At 39.6% G+C, this 16636-nt stretch overlaps 1 protein-coding gene across 4 annotated transcripts; it reads right to left on the bottom strand.

Annotated features, from left to right (window-relative positions):
- Positions 1–766: 766 nt before the first annotated feature.
- On the bottom strand, positions 767–16636 carry LOC121866261 (tRNA-uridine aminocarboxypropyltransferase 1-like). 4 transcript variants are annotated; one of them, XM_042365879.1, is made up of 5 exons: positions 16546–16624; positions 12264–12645; positions 9946–10086; positions 6940–7135; positions 767–1675 (listed from the first exon to the last, which is right to left on the bottom strand). In XM_042365879.1, the coding sequence occupies exons 2-5, from the start codon at positions 12540–12542 to the stop codon at positions 1431–1433; spliced, it is 861 nt and encodes a 286-aa protein (XP_042221813.1). In that variant the 5' UTR covers positions 12543–12645; positions 16546–16624; the 3' UTR covers positions 767–1430. The 4 variants fall into 4 exon arrangements, with proteins under 4 accessions (XP_042221813.1, XP_042221812.1, XP_042221814.1 ...); XM_042365878.1 differs by having other exon boundaries at positions 16480–16606; XM_042365880.1 differs by having other exon boundaries at positions 16513–16605.

The raw sequence follows: 16636 nt of genomic DNA, 5'->3' as shown, positions 1-16636 counted from the left end.
GCGCCTCTGGCAGCTGTGAGGGGGAGATTTTTTGTGCGGGTTCTCGCGCCATGTGGCCATGTTTTTTCTAGTTTAAGGTGCATTAACCCGACATAGTGGCCATCAGAGATGTCCAGGAGGGTTACTACAAGAGACGATATTGCAGCAGTGATTGCATTGTACAAAGCGAACCATATACTGAGAGAAATATCGGCTCAGACTGGTGTGGCATTACGAGTTGTTCAAAATCTTGTCAAACGTTTCCGTGACCTTGGAGAGGACGAGTTACCAGCTCCATAACCTAAGTCTGGTAGGCCTAAATTATTGTCTCCACGGACACTTAAGGTTATTTCTCGACAAGTTCGGTCCAATCCCTCACTCACAGCACGTGAAGTGAAAGAGAGAAACCCCCGTCTTTTGAGTCACGTCTCGTTACGTTGTGTTCAACAAGCCCTGCACGATGACCTGGAATTTAAGAGCTTTCGTGCCAGCCGTAAACCTCTGTTGACAAAGAGACAGAAGGAAAATAGAATGAAATTTTGCAAGAAATATGAAGTGTGGGATTTAGAGACATGGAGGAGTGTATTATGGTCGGATGAGGCTACGTTTTCTGTGACTGGGAGTAATGGAGGGAGGGTGTACCGCCCCCCCCCACTCAGACGCGCACCTCCCACAGTACACAGTGAAGACTGTTAAGCACCCTGCCTCGCTTATGGTTTGGGCTTCCTTTACGTATTATGGTGTTGGTGAACTAGTAATCCTCCCTAAGAACCAGATGATGAATCAGTACAACTATCTTGAACTGCTCAGTGATTTCTTACCTGAATCATTTGATAAAGCTAAGGCAAGCCTTTTCTTGCAGGACGGTGCCCCATGCCACACTGCTAAAAGTGTCATACAGTGGCTCAAAGACTATGAGGTACCTTTCCTTAATGACTGGCCTGGCAGTAGCCCAGATCTTAACCCAATAGAAAATTTGTGGTCCATTGTTAAGCGTCGTCTGCGTGAAGCTGACACATCATCAATCCCGAAGCTAGAGGCAGCCATCAAGGATACCTGGGCTAACTTGCCACCTGACCTCTTGCAAAACCTTGCTGACAGTGTTCCTCGAAGGCTAAAAGACTGTCTGAAGCGCAGAGGAAACACTACAAAGTATTAATTGAAGTGGTAAGTGCTACTTGACTTTATTTATATAACATAATCGTAAATATCAATATTTTTTCAGCACACGAACTAACATTCCACGCAGACTGTAGACGTCTTGGGCATCATCATAATCACAGCAAAACAAGTGTCAAGACATATTCCACAAAACAAGTGTCAGGATATACTCCACAAAACAAGTGTCAAGACGTATTCCGCAAAACAGGTATCAGGACATACTTCATAAAACAAGTGTCAGGACATACTCCACAAAACAAGTGTCAAGACATACTTCAGACAACAAAGCACTATACTCCCTTGTATGCCTTTAAGGATTGTGAGTCATATATGGAGTGAATTTTTTCAAACATGAATTTAAAGAAAAACAGAAGGTCATCATATTCACTGGCATACTTGGCCTTGAGAACATGAATGTGAATATCTACTAAAAAGTAATAAATGGCCTCAATAGTTGCCAGATATGTGTGGGGTTTCCCTCGCTGGTAGCGCCAGAATAACGTCTCTCTGTTTGTCAGCTCAACACACTGGAGACCTGAAGGATGATAATAAAATGTCATAGATTGAGTATGCATAATAATACTATTAATAATAATAATAATAATAATAATTAATTATCTATTGAACGAACATGGAAGCCCAAAGGTTGAAAATACATTACAGTGGTCCCTCGGTTAATGAATGCCTTGGTTAACGAATTACCTTCCATAAGAATATTCAATTCGGTTAACGAACAAAAATTCGGTTAACAAAATTCTTACGAAAATGTTTCGACATGCTTTGGCTTGCTCACCAGCTGGAAGATTAGTCCGCCAATATAGAAATCGGTTCTAGGGCTTACATTTGTTAAAATTGGAGCAAATATCAAGAAGGTTGTTCTATTCAATAATTTTCCAAGTTTTATATTAAATTTTTTTGTCATTTTAACACTTATTTAACATAATTGCAGTACAGGGAACTAGTTTTTGGAGTGCCCATCAGCCACTTTACTCACCCACCAAGGCCTCAGTTTGTGTGTCTGTTCAGTGGAGGAAACATCTTGCTTGTGGGTCTCTTGAACACAGAGTATTTTTATGTTTTTACAGTACAATTATTGGTCATTCTGTAATTTATTTAACATATTGACAATATATAGTGCAGTGCAGTGTTGATTTAAAGAAAATAATCTTGAATTACACCGAGTGAGCTTTACATTTTATGGGTGAAATGACGGCATGAAGCATGGGGTGATTTCTCTTCCACCCCACTTCTAATTCCCATCATCATCATCATCAACCAGGAGCCTTCTACATACACACCTCAAAGTAAGTGTACTTTACTGCATTTTTTTTTTACTTTGTATGTAATTTTCGGTAAGCTGGAACCAATTCCCCAAAATCCCATTGAAACAATGGTTTCGGTTAATGAACGACCTTCTGGAACAAACTATGTTCGTTAACCGAGGGACCACTGTATACAAGAAACAATGATAAAAGTTACATATGGGGACATTGGTGACTATATGTATTTATAAATCATTGTGTGTGTTTATAAAGGACCAGGTGTGTTTATAAAGCACCAGGTGTGTTTATAAAGCACCAGGTGTCTACAAAGCACCAGGTGTGTCTACAAAGCACCAGGTGTGTCTACAAAGCACCAGGTGTGTTTATAAAGCACCAGGAGTGTCTACAAAGCACCAGGTGTGTTTATAAAGCACCAGGTGTGTCTACAAAGCACCAGGTGTGTCTACAAAGCACCAGCACCAGGTGTGTTTATAAAGCACCAGGAGTGTCTACAAAGCACCAGGTGTGTTTATAAAGCACCAGGTGTCTAAAACACCAGTGGCCTCAACACCAGGTGTGTTATAAGCACCAAGTGTGTCTACAAAGCACCAAGTGTGTTTATAAAGCTGGAGTGTTTATAAGCACAGAGTGTCTATAAAGCACCGGAATTGTGTTTATAAAGCACCAGGTGTGTTGCAAGCACCAGGTGTGTCTACACCAAGTGTGTTTATAAAGCACCAGGTGTGTTTATAAACACAGAGTGTGTCTACAAAGCACCAGGTGTGTTTACTCGCTTCAGAGTGTGTTTATAAAGCACCAAGGTGTCTACTATAAAGCACCAGGTGTGTGTTTATAAGCACCAGAGTGTGTTTATAAGCACCAGGTGTGTCTACAGCACCAGTGTGTTTATAAAGCACCAGGTGTGTCTAAAAGCACAGGTGTCTACAAAAGCACCAGGTGTGTTTATAAAAGCACCAGTGTGTCTCCCTGCAGCACCAGGTGTGTTTATAAAGCACCAGGTGTGTCTACAAAGCACCAGGTGTGTCTACAAAGCACCAGGTGTGTTTATAAAGCACCAGGAGTGTCTACAAAGCACCAGGTGTGTTTATAAAGCACCAGGTGTGTTTATAAAGCACCAGGTGTGTTTTATAAAGCACCAGGAGTGTTTATAAAGCACCAGGTGTGTTTATAAAGCACCAGGTGTGTTTATAAAGCACCAGGTGTGTTTATAAAACACCAGGTGTGTCTACAAGCACCAAGTGTGTTTATAAAAGCACAAGGTGTGTTTATAAAAAGCACCAGATGTATCACCACAAAAGCTTTCCAGGCTGTGTTTATAAGCACCAGAGTGTGTCTACAAAAGCACCAAATTGTGTCTACAAAAGCAGTGTGTTTATACTTTCCAGGAGTGTCTACAAAAGCACCGTGTGTTTATACACTTCCAGAGTGTGTTTATAAACTTTCAAGTGTGTTTATAACACCAAGTGTTTACTCCAGCACAAGTGTTCTCACTTCAGTGTGTTTATAAAACACCAGTGTTTTATAAAGCACTAGGTGTATTTATAAAGCACCATGTGTGTTTATAAAGCACCAGGAGTGTTTATAAAGCACCAGGAGTGTTTATAAAGCACCAGGTGTGTTTATAAAGCACCAGGAGTGTTTATGAAGCACTCGGTGTATTTATAAAGCACCAGGTGTGTTTATGAAGCACTAGGTGTATTTATAAAGCACCAGGTGTGTTTATAAAACACCAGGTGTGTTTATAAAACACCAGGTGTGTTTATAAAACACCAGGTGTATTTATAAAACACCAGGTGTGTTTATAAAACACCAGGTGTGTTTATAAAACACCAGGAGTGTTTATAAAGCACCAGGTGTGTTTATAAAGCACCAGGTGTGTTTATAAAACACCAGGTGTGTTTATAAAACACCAGGAGTGTTTATAAAGCACCAGGTGTGTCTACAAAGCACCAGGTGTGTTTATAAAACACCAGGTGTATTTATAAAACACCAGGTGTGTTTATAAAACACCAGGTGTGTTTATAAAGCACCAGGTGTGTCTACAAAGCACCAGGTGTGTTTATAAAACACCAGGTGTATTTATAAAGCACCAGGTGTGTTTTATAAAACTCCAGAGTGTGTTATAAAACACCAGGAGTGTTTATAAAGCACCAGGTGTGTCTACAAAGCACCAGGTGTGTTTATAAAACACCAGGTGTATTTATAAAGCACCAGGTGTGTTTTATAAAGCACCAGGTGTGTTTATAAAACACCAGGTGTATTTATAAAGCACCAGGTGTGTTTATAAAACACCAGGTGTGTTTATAAAGCACCAGGTGTGTTTTATAAAGCACCAGGTGTGTTTATAAAACACCAGGTGTATTTATAAAGCACCAGGTGTGTTTATAAAACACCAGGAGTGTTTATAAAACACCAGGTGTGTTTATAAAACACCAGGAGTGTTTATAAAGCACCAGGAGTGTTTATAAAGCACCAGGAGTGTCTACAAAGCACCAGGTGTGTTTATAAAACACCAGGTGTGTTTATAAAACACCAGGAGTGTTTATAAAGCACCAGGAGTGTTTATAAAGCACCAGGTGTGTTTATAAAGCACCAGGAGTGTTTATAAAGCACCAGGTGTGTTTATAAAGCACCAGGAGTGTTTATGAAGCACTCGGTGTATTTATAAAGCACCAGGTGTGTTTATGAAGCACTAGGTGTATTTATAAAGCACCAGGTGTGTTTATAAAGCACCAGGTGTGTCTACAAAGCACCAGGTGTGTTTATAAAGCACCAGGTGTGTCTACAAAGCACCAGGTGTGTCTACAAAGCACCAGGTGTGTCTACAAAGCACCAGGTGTGTTTATAAAGCACCAGGTGTGTCTACAAAGCACCAGGTGTGTCTACAAAGCACCAGGTGTGTCTACAAAGCACCAGGTGTGTCTACAAAGCACAAGGTGTGTTTTTGAAGCACAAGGTGTGTTTATGCGGGACTTCTAGCACCAGTAGTATTTGTAAAATAACTGAGTCACTATGAACAGTGATGATCATAAAAAGATTCAGTGTAATATAAGTGAAGATAACTTATAACTCTAAGGAGACAGCCAAGAGGATCTCAGAACATATTTCACTATACAGTACTTTAAATAATTCAAGCATCTAAACTTAAAATTTTACAGTACATATTCAATATTTTTAAAATGTCAACATTCTGAAATCATCATCAACATCATCAGCACTGTTTTACAGTTGTTTTCCATGTTTGTATTAGTTAGCTGTGATTACAAGATGGCAGTGTCCCAGTTTCCATCAGGCAAAGTTGAAGCAAATTTTACAGGTGGCTGACCTTCCTACCACAACTCACGTTTACAGAGGGAAATGGACAATTGGGCATTATATGATATTATAATACAGTTGGTCCTCATATTACGCGGTCCCGCATTCCGCGTTTCACCGTTAACGCGGTGCCTTGCCAGAACCTAACATTCTTACATTCCGCGGTCGCGAACGCCATTACGCGGAGAGTGTCCGGCGCGACGCTATTTTTAGATTTTCCCCACGCGCCACCCGCCCGCCCGCCTGCCTGCCTCTCCCTCCTCCTCCCTCCGCTTGGGCAAGCGGCGCGGTAAGGTTGCGCAGTGTGTGTCTTTGTTGCGTTATCACTGACGTCATATGACGTATCAGACCTGTGATTGGCCATGCATCCCTACCCTCCTCTGCTGCTAGCTGTAATTGGCTTAAAGTATTATGACGTGTCCACCCGGGGGAGGGAGGGAGGGAGGAAAGACGACGCTTGACCTAGCCGCGGCAGTTTCATCCCTCAAGGCCACTCCGTGTAAACGCGCATCCATTGTTCCGTAAAATGGCTTCCGCTGGACCACCACCCCCAGAGAAAAACCTTTCCTTACCTGCAAAGCATAACAGATTTCTTCACCCGCAACCCACCACAGCCAGCCCAAGCCAGTGATAGTGAAGTTGACTTTGAGGGATTTGTCAGGGAAGCCCTGACAACTGTAAGTGACAGTGATGATGATTCACCTAGTAATGGTGATTCACCTGAGGGCCAGTAATCTGCCCTCTGCCTCGGAACCAGCCTCCATCCCCGTATGCCGACCCATCTCTTCTACTACCGTAAGTGTTACACAAAATTTTTAGTTTTCTAACCTAACCTTTATTTTTCCTATGTTAACCTTTATCTTTCCTAACCTAACCTCTTCTATATTACTTGTTTTTTCATACCATCATAAAGTTAAGATAAAATTTTTACTACAACATAGTTGTGTGTCGTCAAAAAGTGGAGTTTGGGGATCGGCCTGGACTCCATTTCAATTAATCCCATATGTTATGTTGTTCACTTTACGCGTTCCTCACTTTCCGCGGGACCCTCCGGGTTACATTAACCGCGTAATATGAGGACCAACTGTACATTTTATTTCACAATAAGACTGACATTACAAACAGTGTCACTGCTGCTGCTATAAAGGCAGAAACAACATGTAGAATCAAGTGACTTATCACCAACATTTTGCTACTTTACCTTTTATTCTCTCATCATTATAGATCTTCCTGGTTTGGTTCCACGTACAGTCTATAAATACTGCTCTAGTAAATGGGATTTGTGGCTTGATGCGCTTTGTCTCTGGTTCTTCGAGGCTTTTTCTTGTCTTCTTGTCCAGGTGTGACCACAAATCATTAATATTTATGGCATCTTTGTCTGGAAATACGAGCAGTACCTGTTAGGAAAATATCACATTACCAACAAAGTACTGTACCGGGTACTGTGTGTGGAAAAAACATATTTAAATGTATGAAAGAAGCGGCAGATGAAGATAAAATGAAAGGCTGCAGAATAAAATGAAGAAGTTTATGTTGAAAAGAGATTCTAACATGGATATACTGTACAGTACTGTACAGCAGTTAACTTAACCCTTTAACTTTCATTTTCAACAGGTCTGTGTTTTGACAGTACTGTACTGTACCCTACTGTACTGTACTGTACTGTACCCTACTGTACTGTACCCTACTGTACTGTACTGTACTGTACCCTACTGTACTGTACTGAACTGTACCCTACAATACTGTACTGAACTGTACCCTACTGTACTGTACTGTACTGTACTGTACCCTACTGTACTGAACTGTATCCTACTGTACTGTACTGGACTGTACCCTACTGTACTGTACTGTACTGAACTGTACCCTACTGTACTGTACTGAACTGTACCCTACTGTACTGTACTGAACTGTACCCTACTGTACTGTACTGTACTGAACTGTACCCTACTGTACTGTACTGAATGGTACCCTACTGTACTGAACTGTACCCTACTATACTGTACTGTACTGAACTGTACCCTACTATACTGTGCTACTGAACTGCACCCTACTGTACTTACTGAACTGTAACTACTGAACTGAAACTGAACTGTGCCCTACTGCTACTGTACTGAACTGTACCCTACTGTACTATACTGAACTGTACCCCTGTACTGTACTGAACTGTACCCTACTGTGCTGAACTGTACCCTAATGTACTGTGTGAACTGTACCCTACTGTACTGTGTACCTGTACTGTACTGAACTGTACTGTAAAGAACTGTACCCTACTGTACTGAACTGTACTGTACCCTACTGTACTGTACCCTACTGTACTGAACTGTACCCTACTGTACTGTACTGAACTGTACCCTACTGTACTGAACTGTACCCTACTGTACTGTACTGAACTGTACCCTACTGTACTGTACCCTACTGTACTGTAACAAACTGTACCCTACTGTACTGCACTGAACTGTACCCTACTGTGTTCTTTGTTGATTGTGCCCTGGTACAGTAAAGTACAGCATTGCACCACACAAATTATATACAAAGACAGCAGCTAGTGAGGGAACAACCTTCTAAAATAGAAGCAGAATACAGTGATCCCTGGGTTAACGAAATTTCGGTTAATGAATTATCTTCCATAAGAATCTTCAATTCGGTTAACGAAAAAAATTCGGTTAACGAATTCCTCTCAACATGTTTTCGCTTGCTCACCAGCTGGAATATTAGTCCGCCAATACAGTAATCGGTTCTAGGGCTTAAATTCGTTCCCATTTGAGTAAATATCAAGAAGGTTGTACTATTCAATAATTTTCCAAGTTTTATATTAAATTTTTTAGTCATTTTAACACTTATTTAACTTAATTGAAGTACAGGGAACAAGTTTTTAGCATGCCAAACAGCCACTTGACTCACCCAGCATGGCATCAGTTTGTGTCTCTGCTCAGTGGAGGTAACATCTTGCTTGAGACTCTCTTGAACATAAACTATTTTTACATTTTTACAGTACAATTATTAGTCATTCTGAAATTTATTTTACATATTGACAATATATATTGCAGTGCAGTGTTGATTTAAAGAAAATAATCTTGAATTACACCTAGTGAACTTAAAATTTTATGGGTGAAATGACGGCATGAAGCATGGGGTGGCTTCTCTTCCACCCCAACTTCCTTCTCTTCTCCCTTCTCCTCCATCCTCACTTCTAATTCCCATCATCATCATCAACCAGGAACCTTCTACATACACACCTCAAAGTAAGTGCACTTTACTGCATTTATTTTTACTTTGTACTATATAATTTTTTCTGTGAGCTGGAACCAATTACCCAAAATCCCATTGAAACAATGGTTTCGGTTAATGAAATTTTCGGTGAACGAACGACCTTCTGGAACGAATTTTGTTCGTTAACCGAGGGACCACTGTACTGTATGAGATAAGAGAGTAAGTTACGAAGCAGCTAGCCCTCCCATGCACTTCACAAGTGAGGCTGCAGAGGACCATGATGCAATCTCTTGGAATGTCCTGAAATTTTTTCCTGGGGCTAAAATGAAGAGGTTTCAAGAGATTTTCTCAGATTTTTTCCAGAAAATGCGCCCGATTTTTATCCCCAGAAACGTGTTTGCAAACCCAGATTGAGAGAATTTTCCCAAAAAATTTTGGACCAATTTCCCTTTTGGTTATTAGAGAGTTCTGGGGACCAGGGATTCTGGTCAACAGGGAGATTACTGTATCCCGTTAAAGATAATACGTACGCTACATAAAAATTTGACATAAACGAGTGTAGGTAGCGAGGTGAGGCGCACTGATATGATACATATAAAGGTAGAACACAGAAATTTGCCACGCAATGCCCAGGCACAGACATTCAACCACACGTATCAACCCTGAAACCGCTTGTACTGATGCTGGATTTTTTAGACTTTTTTTAATATTTCTGGTGAATAAAGGAGCTGTCTGGAGCACCCCAGAGAGCTTGAAAAAAGCAATGTCCAGTGTATAGAGGTTCTACTGTATCTCAAATTTGATACATAGGAATTGGGTGCAGAGAGGTAATACTGTACTGTATTAAGTACAGTACAGTATTACCTCTCTGCACTCAACTTCTATATACTGTACAGTGTACTTACCTTCCCTTCTTTAGGTGATTGGCCTCCCCTGTATACTTACTACTAGTGTACAGAACAGTACAGTACTTAGGTCTCAACCTTTTAATACTTACATTTTCCTGACTTGAGTAATGTGGCAGGTCAGGGTAGGTGTAGATGTGCACATCATCTGGTGCTATCACTGCTGCATGTACTGCTGTGCTCTTCCCATCAATTTCTCTTGGGTGTTTGACAATATCAATCTTACAGGGGAGCTGGAAATGAAAAAATTTGCATTACTATTTAAAACAATGAACTTTTTAATTTATGAAACACAACACTTAACTACTTATGGTGAACCAAACAAATACAGTACATAAATTAACTACATAATGCATAAAAACACTATTGCCCCAGCAGTATTTGAACCCACACTGCTCACCTTGTGATAGGTGTTTTTATATCACACACAAATATATATAAAATAGTTCTGGAACTCTTAAGTGGCAGGGTTGACGTAAACTCTTCGTCTGGCCTTTCTTTATTGTTGAAGCGTCTATATACACAGTCCTGAGTTTTGGAGAGAATGTATTGTGAATTCTCCCCAGGTAAGTGTCTTGAGTGCATTTATATATGGGAACACTTGAGTGAGGTGTTCACTCATTAACCAGTGATAGCAGTCTAGCCTCTGTGACCGTGAGAAGAGAGGCCGGCAGGTGGGCTGTTGTGGTTGGTGGGCTTGACTTCGCCTGACTCTTGATGAAGTTATAGACTCAGCATGTATAGCATGAACAACTACTGAGTCATCGTTGAATAACTTAGTGAATAACTACTGAGTCATTGTAGACTAACTTAGTGAATAATTTGTTATTATACACTTGGGTGAATATTTATATTATGCAAATGGTGCTGTTGCAACCTGAGGTGCAGTATTACCACAACAATAAAGTATTTGAACCCACACTGATGAGAAACTTAGCTGGGGAAACCACATACAAGCCATTCACAGTATAAGTCAATGAACAGTGTGGTATCATGTATCACACTCGACAGTCACTCACTTTTACAGTAACGAAAGAAATCTATTATGATCATGTTTACCAACACCTGACACACTGTCACACACTATGGGGGGCCTCTGGCTCTTCTAAAACACAATCACTGGTTACTGCACAAAAGAGAGTTGTGCAGACAATGACCTACTTGAAAAAACTGATCACACAAACAAACAATTTGCTAAATTGAAAACGTTAAAATTCGAAGATGTTAACACCTACTGCTGTGTCCTATTTGTTTACAAATCTGTCAATTACTTGCTTGACAATACTGTAATTATTTCCAGTTCCGGAATAATCAGAGATACAACTAAAGGCACCCAGAGCGAATAAGACCACCCCCATACTCTCCTCTCAGTCCCAGACCTCCATAAAATATCACGATGTGAAGGTGTGGAACAACTTACCCCCACCCATCTGAGCAAAGACTACGCCCCTTCCTTTAAATCATCTTTCAAATAATATCTATTGTCTAATTATTAATATTTTTTTGTAATACATATTTTATATACAGGTGCTCCCCGACTTACGACGGGGTTAGGGACCCAAATCCAGGTCGTAAGTCCGACATAGATTTAAAAAAATGTAAATAAATAAATAAATAAATAAAAAAAAAATCAATTTTTGTTTAAATAAAAAATCTACAATGAAATACAGTACAGTAAAAGTAATAAATAATGAGGAATGGATACAGTGTGACTGAGCACTTACCTTTAATGTAGTCAGCTGAATGCACACGGGGCTCCCATAATTTTCTAATTATACATGGAGACTACATTAACTGGAAACATTTCGGTATAGAAAATAAGCGCGTCATTTGAAAAAATAAAATAAAAAATTAGTCATGACTGCGGTGGTCGTATGTCCCGACGGTCGTAAGGTCAGAGCAGGTCATAAGTATTGAAGGACGTAAGTTGAGGCAGTCGTAAGTCGGGGGACTACCTGTACCTACTTTCATTGTAGCACCAAAACCGTTTATCAGAAATTATCATGTACAAAGATAGAAATTACCATTGTAATAAATATATTTGCCAACTAGACATGATACTGACAGCTCTGTTCTTTTGTTCCACCTTAATACAACCATGTTGTATTGCTTCCCTCCCTTATCATATTTATGTATATCAACTCCACAGTGAAATTAGTTCAGTGTAGTTGGCCGAGGAGATAGAGTATGCACATATACACACACACACACACACACACACACGCTGTACTATATATGGGTACAAAGTTAATTAATACAGTATAGAACAATTAACTGCTGTTCTGTTATAAGTATTATCTCAATGTGTCAACTTCTGAAACTGTTTTTTCTTAATATGCTTAAAAGACTGTGGTTGAGTGATACACTGTACAGTAATTCTAAGACATCAAACAAATAACTTAGTATTTACCTTTAGTTTGGGAATTTTGTCAGCAATACAAGGTAGAGGGATGTAACACGTGTAGCAGAAGTATTTTCTTGATTTCCCACACTTACAACAAGAACTTCTTCCATCTAAATCATTCAAAAAACTAGAATCACTAATTTTCATATCTGAAAATGGATTTTCCAAATTCTTAGTGGGCTTCATTAGCTTTATTTGGTCATTGCTATACTTTCGAAGATCAACAATTTCTTCTTTCTTCATTGCTTCTCTATGTGTAAGAGTTTCTTCAGCGTCTGTCTTCATGGTACTGTACCAAACGACCTCTCTTCCACACAACTCCAATATACTGTAGTGGTGTTCTCAGTGTGATGTAACACATAACTTATTTTAACACACAATTTCTGACCTGCAAAAATAAATTTGATAATTGAGACATACTACTAATAATATCGTAATATGGAAAAAGTCTATTGGTAAAAATACATAAAATGAACATGTGAAGACAAGATATCTTGCCTACAATAATGGGTCATTCCCAGTTCAGTACAAAATACAGGTAGTCCCCGACTTACGACCACATGGACTTACGTCCATTGGTACTTACAACCTGCTCTGACCATATGTCCGTCGGGACATACAACTGCGGCAGTCGTGACCAAAAATATTTTCAAATGACGCACGCATTTTCTATACCGAAATGTTTCCGTCCCGGGCGAGAGGGTGGCAAGTCTCGGGTCACCTCATGGGTACACTCACTCAGTGGAGCGCTTAGTTTGTGTTTGGCTATTGTATCCTATACTAATCGCGCTGTGAACTTTCGTTATAATCGTATTTAATTGACTTTATAATGACTGGAAAGCGTAAAAGTGAGAGTGCTGGTGGTGTTCCAAGGAAAAGGAGACAGGCAATTACTTTTGAGATGAAAATGAAGATAATAACACAGCATGAGAATGGAAAAACTGTAGCAACAATCTCACACGACCTTGGTTTCTCACACTCGACTATATCCACTATTCTGAAGGACAAGGAACGTATTCGTGAAGTAGTGAAAGGAACAACACCTATAAAGGGAACTATAATATCAAAGAGAAGACAAGGTCCTATTCACAATATGGAAAAATTATCGGTGATATGGATAGAAGACCAGATACAGAAGTGTGTACCCTTTAGCCTTCTAACCATACAGGCCAAAGCAAGAAGCCTGAAGGAGCAGGCAGGAGAAGAATGTGATCAAACCTTTACAGGAAGTCATGGGTGGTTTGATAGATTTAAAAAACGCTACAGTCTACACAATGTTAAGGTGAGTGGAGAGGCAGCTGGTGCCGATGTTGTTGCTGCCGAAGCTTTTAAGGAGGAGTTAGATGAAGTGATTGTGGAAGGGAATTATTTGCCTGAGCAAATATTCAATGTGGATGAGACTGGATTATTGTGGAAGCGCATGCCTGAGCGGACACACATCCACAAAGAGGCGAAAACAATGCCAGGATTCAAGGCATTCAAGGACAGAATTACACTTCTGTTGGGGGGGAATGTAGCTGGTTTCAAGCTAAAGCCCTTCATGATCTATCATTCAGAGAACCCCAGGGCTTTTAAACATGTCAGCAAGCACACACTGCATGTGTTTTATCGCAGTAATAAGAGAGCCTGGATGACCCTAGTACTGTTTGAGGATTGGTTCATGACTTGTTTCATTCCACGAGCCAAGGAGTATTGTCTGCAACAACAGATTCCATTCAAGATTTTACTGATTTTGGATAATGCTCCGGGACACCCACCACACCTGGACGACATGCACCCTGATGTTAAGGTAGTGTACATTCCACCTAACACTACCTCTATCATCCAACCCATGGATCAAGGTGCTATTGCTGCCTTTAAAGCGTATTATATACGCACGACCTTCGCTCGGGCTGTTGCTGCTACTGAAGGTGAGAAAACGCTCAGAGAGTTTTGCAAGGCGTACAACATTTTGTCATGTATAAAGAACATTAGTGCAGCATGGGATCAGGTTACAAAACATTGCATGAATGGAATATGGAAGAAAATCCTGAAAAGATATGTGAACAGTTTCAAAGGATTTAATGAAATTAAGTTATTTCGGATATTAGTAACAAGATAGTGGAGTTAGGTAAACAGCTGGAGTTAGAAATTGTTAATGAAGATGTTGGACCGTTGGTAGAAAGTGTAGCAGAATAGCTCAGTAACGAGGATCTTTTTGAACTAGATGCACAGAAAATTGCAGAGGAAGAAGAGAGACAAAATGTAGAAGAGGCACAAAAAAGTGTGGCAGAGGCAGCTACAAGCAATGTAAAGATGGCATGGAAGCACCCCCCAAACCAAAAAGTTTTCCCCCAGTGACATATGGCAAGAGGCATTCTGTATACATGTGTTAATTATGTGCAAGCAAAAATGTTTGATGGCATGGAAAAAACATCTGCTATTCATACCCATCCCCCCCCGTTTATCCAATCAATTTATTGTTACCCATTTCCACTATTCTAATGGTTGCCCCGTCATATATATATATATATATATATATATATATATATATATATATATATATATATATATATATATATATATATATATATATATATATATATATATATATATATATATATATATATATATTTGTACATATATAAATTTTTTGTAAAAAAAAAGCGAATGATCAAAACCACGATAAAAAACTATCTGAAAAACACGGGATTACTGTGCTGTACTCTGTTTTGGTGACTGTACAGTAATTTGATTTTTGCTATGTTTCTTGTGACTGTAAAGCGCTTTGCCTCTGTTGTTGTGAACATGATGTGAGCAGCACTGGCCGTAATTATGTCATCACCATTTGGTCTGTTTTTGTGACTGTGAAGTGAACAATGTAATTTTGAAAATGTCTGGGAAGGCTGAGGCACCCAGGGAACTGTGTTTCTGGAGGTGAAGTTTACTCCCCAGAGGCTGTGTGGGGGTCTGAGTGACGTCTCCACTCTACCTTCAAGAGTCCCCCTAGTCTTGAAGGGGACGAGTGATGATGACCAGGCTTATTCTTAATGATGTGATGAGTGTTGTTTAATTGTGTTGAAGGGATTTTTGTGTTAAAAGTGGGTGTCCGACTGGTTGGGAATATATCCCATTGAACCCCCATTATAATGATCCCTGTAGTATATTCAAATAACACACTTTGCCAAGATGATCGAGAATCTTTAGTTTGCCATTAAAGAGGAACGTTTTTCTATTATCTGTAGGACTGGATGTTACGATGGAATCTATTCACTTTAAATGCCTTCCCGTGATTCTATTTTGTTGGACGCTCGTACACTATGAGTAAACAAGTTTGATTCTGTGCTTATACTTTTTGGACTCTGCTTTTGGCAGTTAACTCTGTGTGCGATAAACCCAGACCATGGACGTATAATGGGATCATAATGCAGAGCTGTACAAGTCATGACATGTGACAACAATCATTGATGACAGGTATGTGATGTGGTTTGGGTCATACTTAATCCAAATTTACGTTATTTTGAACTGTAGTGAGCTTTTCCCCATTGTAAATATGGGGATGCCTGCACATATTCCTGTCTTAAACTATACACTAAGCCGGTGACCTTTAGAACACACTGTGCCAGTTTTTAACATTTCTACTGCCCTGAGTGTCAAGTATAATTTTCAATATTCAAATTATTGTCATGTGTATATTGATAAATAATACTTTCATAGATACTGTACTTGAATTTAGCGGGACATTCTAAAAATAAACGCGATATTCGCGATTTATTTGTTGTAATAATCACATATTTTTCTAAGTCCCAATTTGATGTTATGGTGACATGCAACATCACTCATTTGTTCGTTTGTGTGTTAGCACACCTGTTAGGTTAGGTTAGGTTAGTACATAGGCCTAGTTTAGTTTTAACCTTTTTTCCCATTTGAAACATATTTTTTCGCTAGTTTCCTTAGTGTTATAAATGATTCTGACATGCATTTATGTTGAAAATCACTCGTTTTCAGCTCCCCCACCACCCCAAAACTCACATTCTAAACGAGGCCCCCTACATTGTTGGGGTGGAAGGGGGTAAAGAAAGAAAAATTATTTGCTCTAAAGATAAATGCCAGAATCGCCTAAAGCAGCAAGAAAACAAGCGAAAAAAATATTTTTCATGTGAAAAAAGGTGATGGGTCACTACCAAATGTTTACCCTTTTATGTAAACATGTAAAACATGAAGTAAAAACTGTCTTACTTACAGTACAGTGACTGAGGTTGACTGTCTCACTTACAGTACAGTGATTAAGGTTGACTGTCTCACTTACAGTTCTAGAGTAATGGTGACAGCTTACTGTTTGTTTACAGTGTCGACTACTGCCGCTGCTGTTACACAACATAGACTCACACGAACCATTA

This window comes from Homarus americanus, unplaced genomic scaffold (genome assembly GCF_018991925.1).
Source record: "Homarus americanus isolate GMGI-L3 unplaced genomic scaffold, GMGI_Hamer_2.0 scaffold13628, whole genome shotgun sequence".
Lineage (NCBI taxonomy): Eukaryota > Metazoa > Arthropoda > Malacostraca > Decapoda > Nephropidae > Homarus > Homarus americanus.
This window is presented reverse-complemented; position numbering and strand designations above follow the sequence as displayed.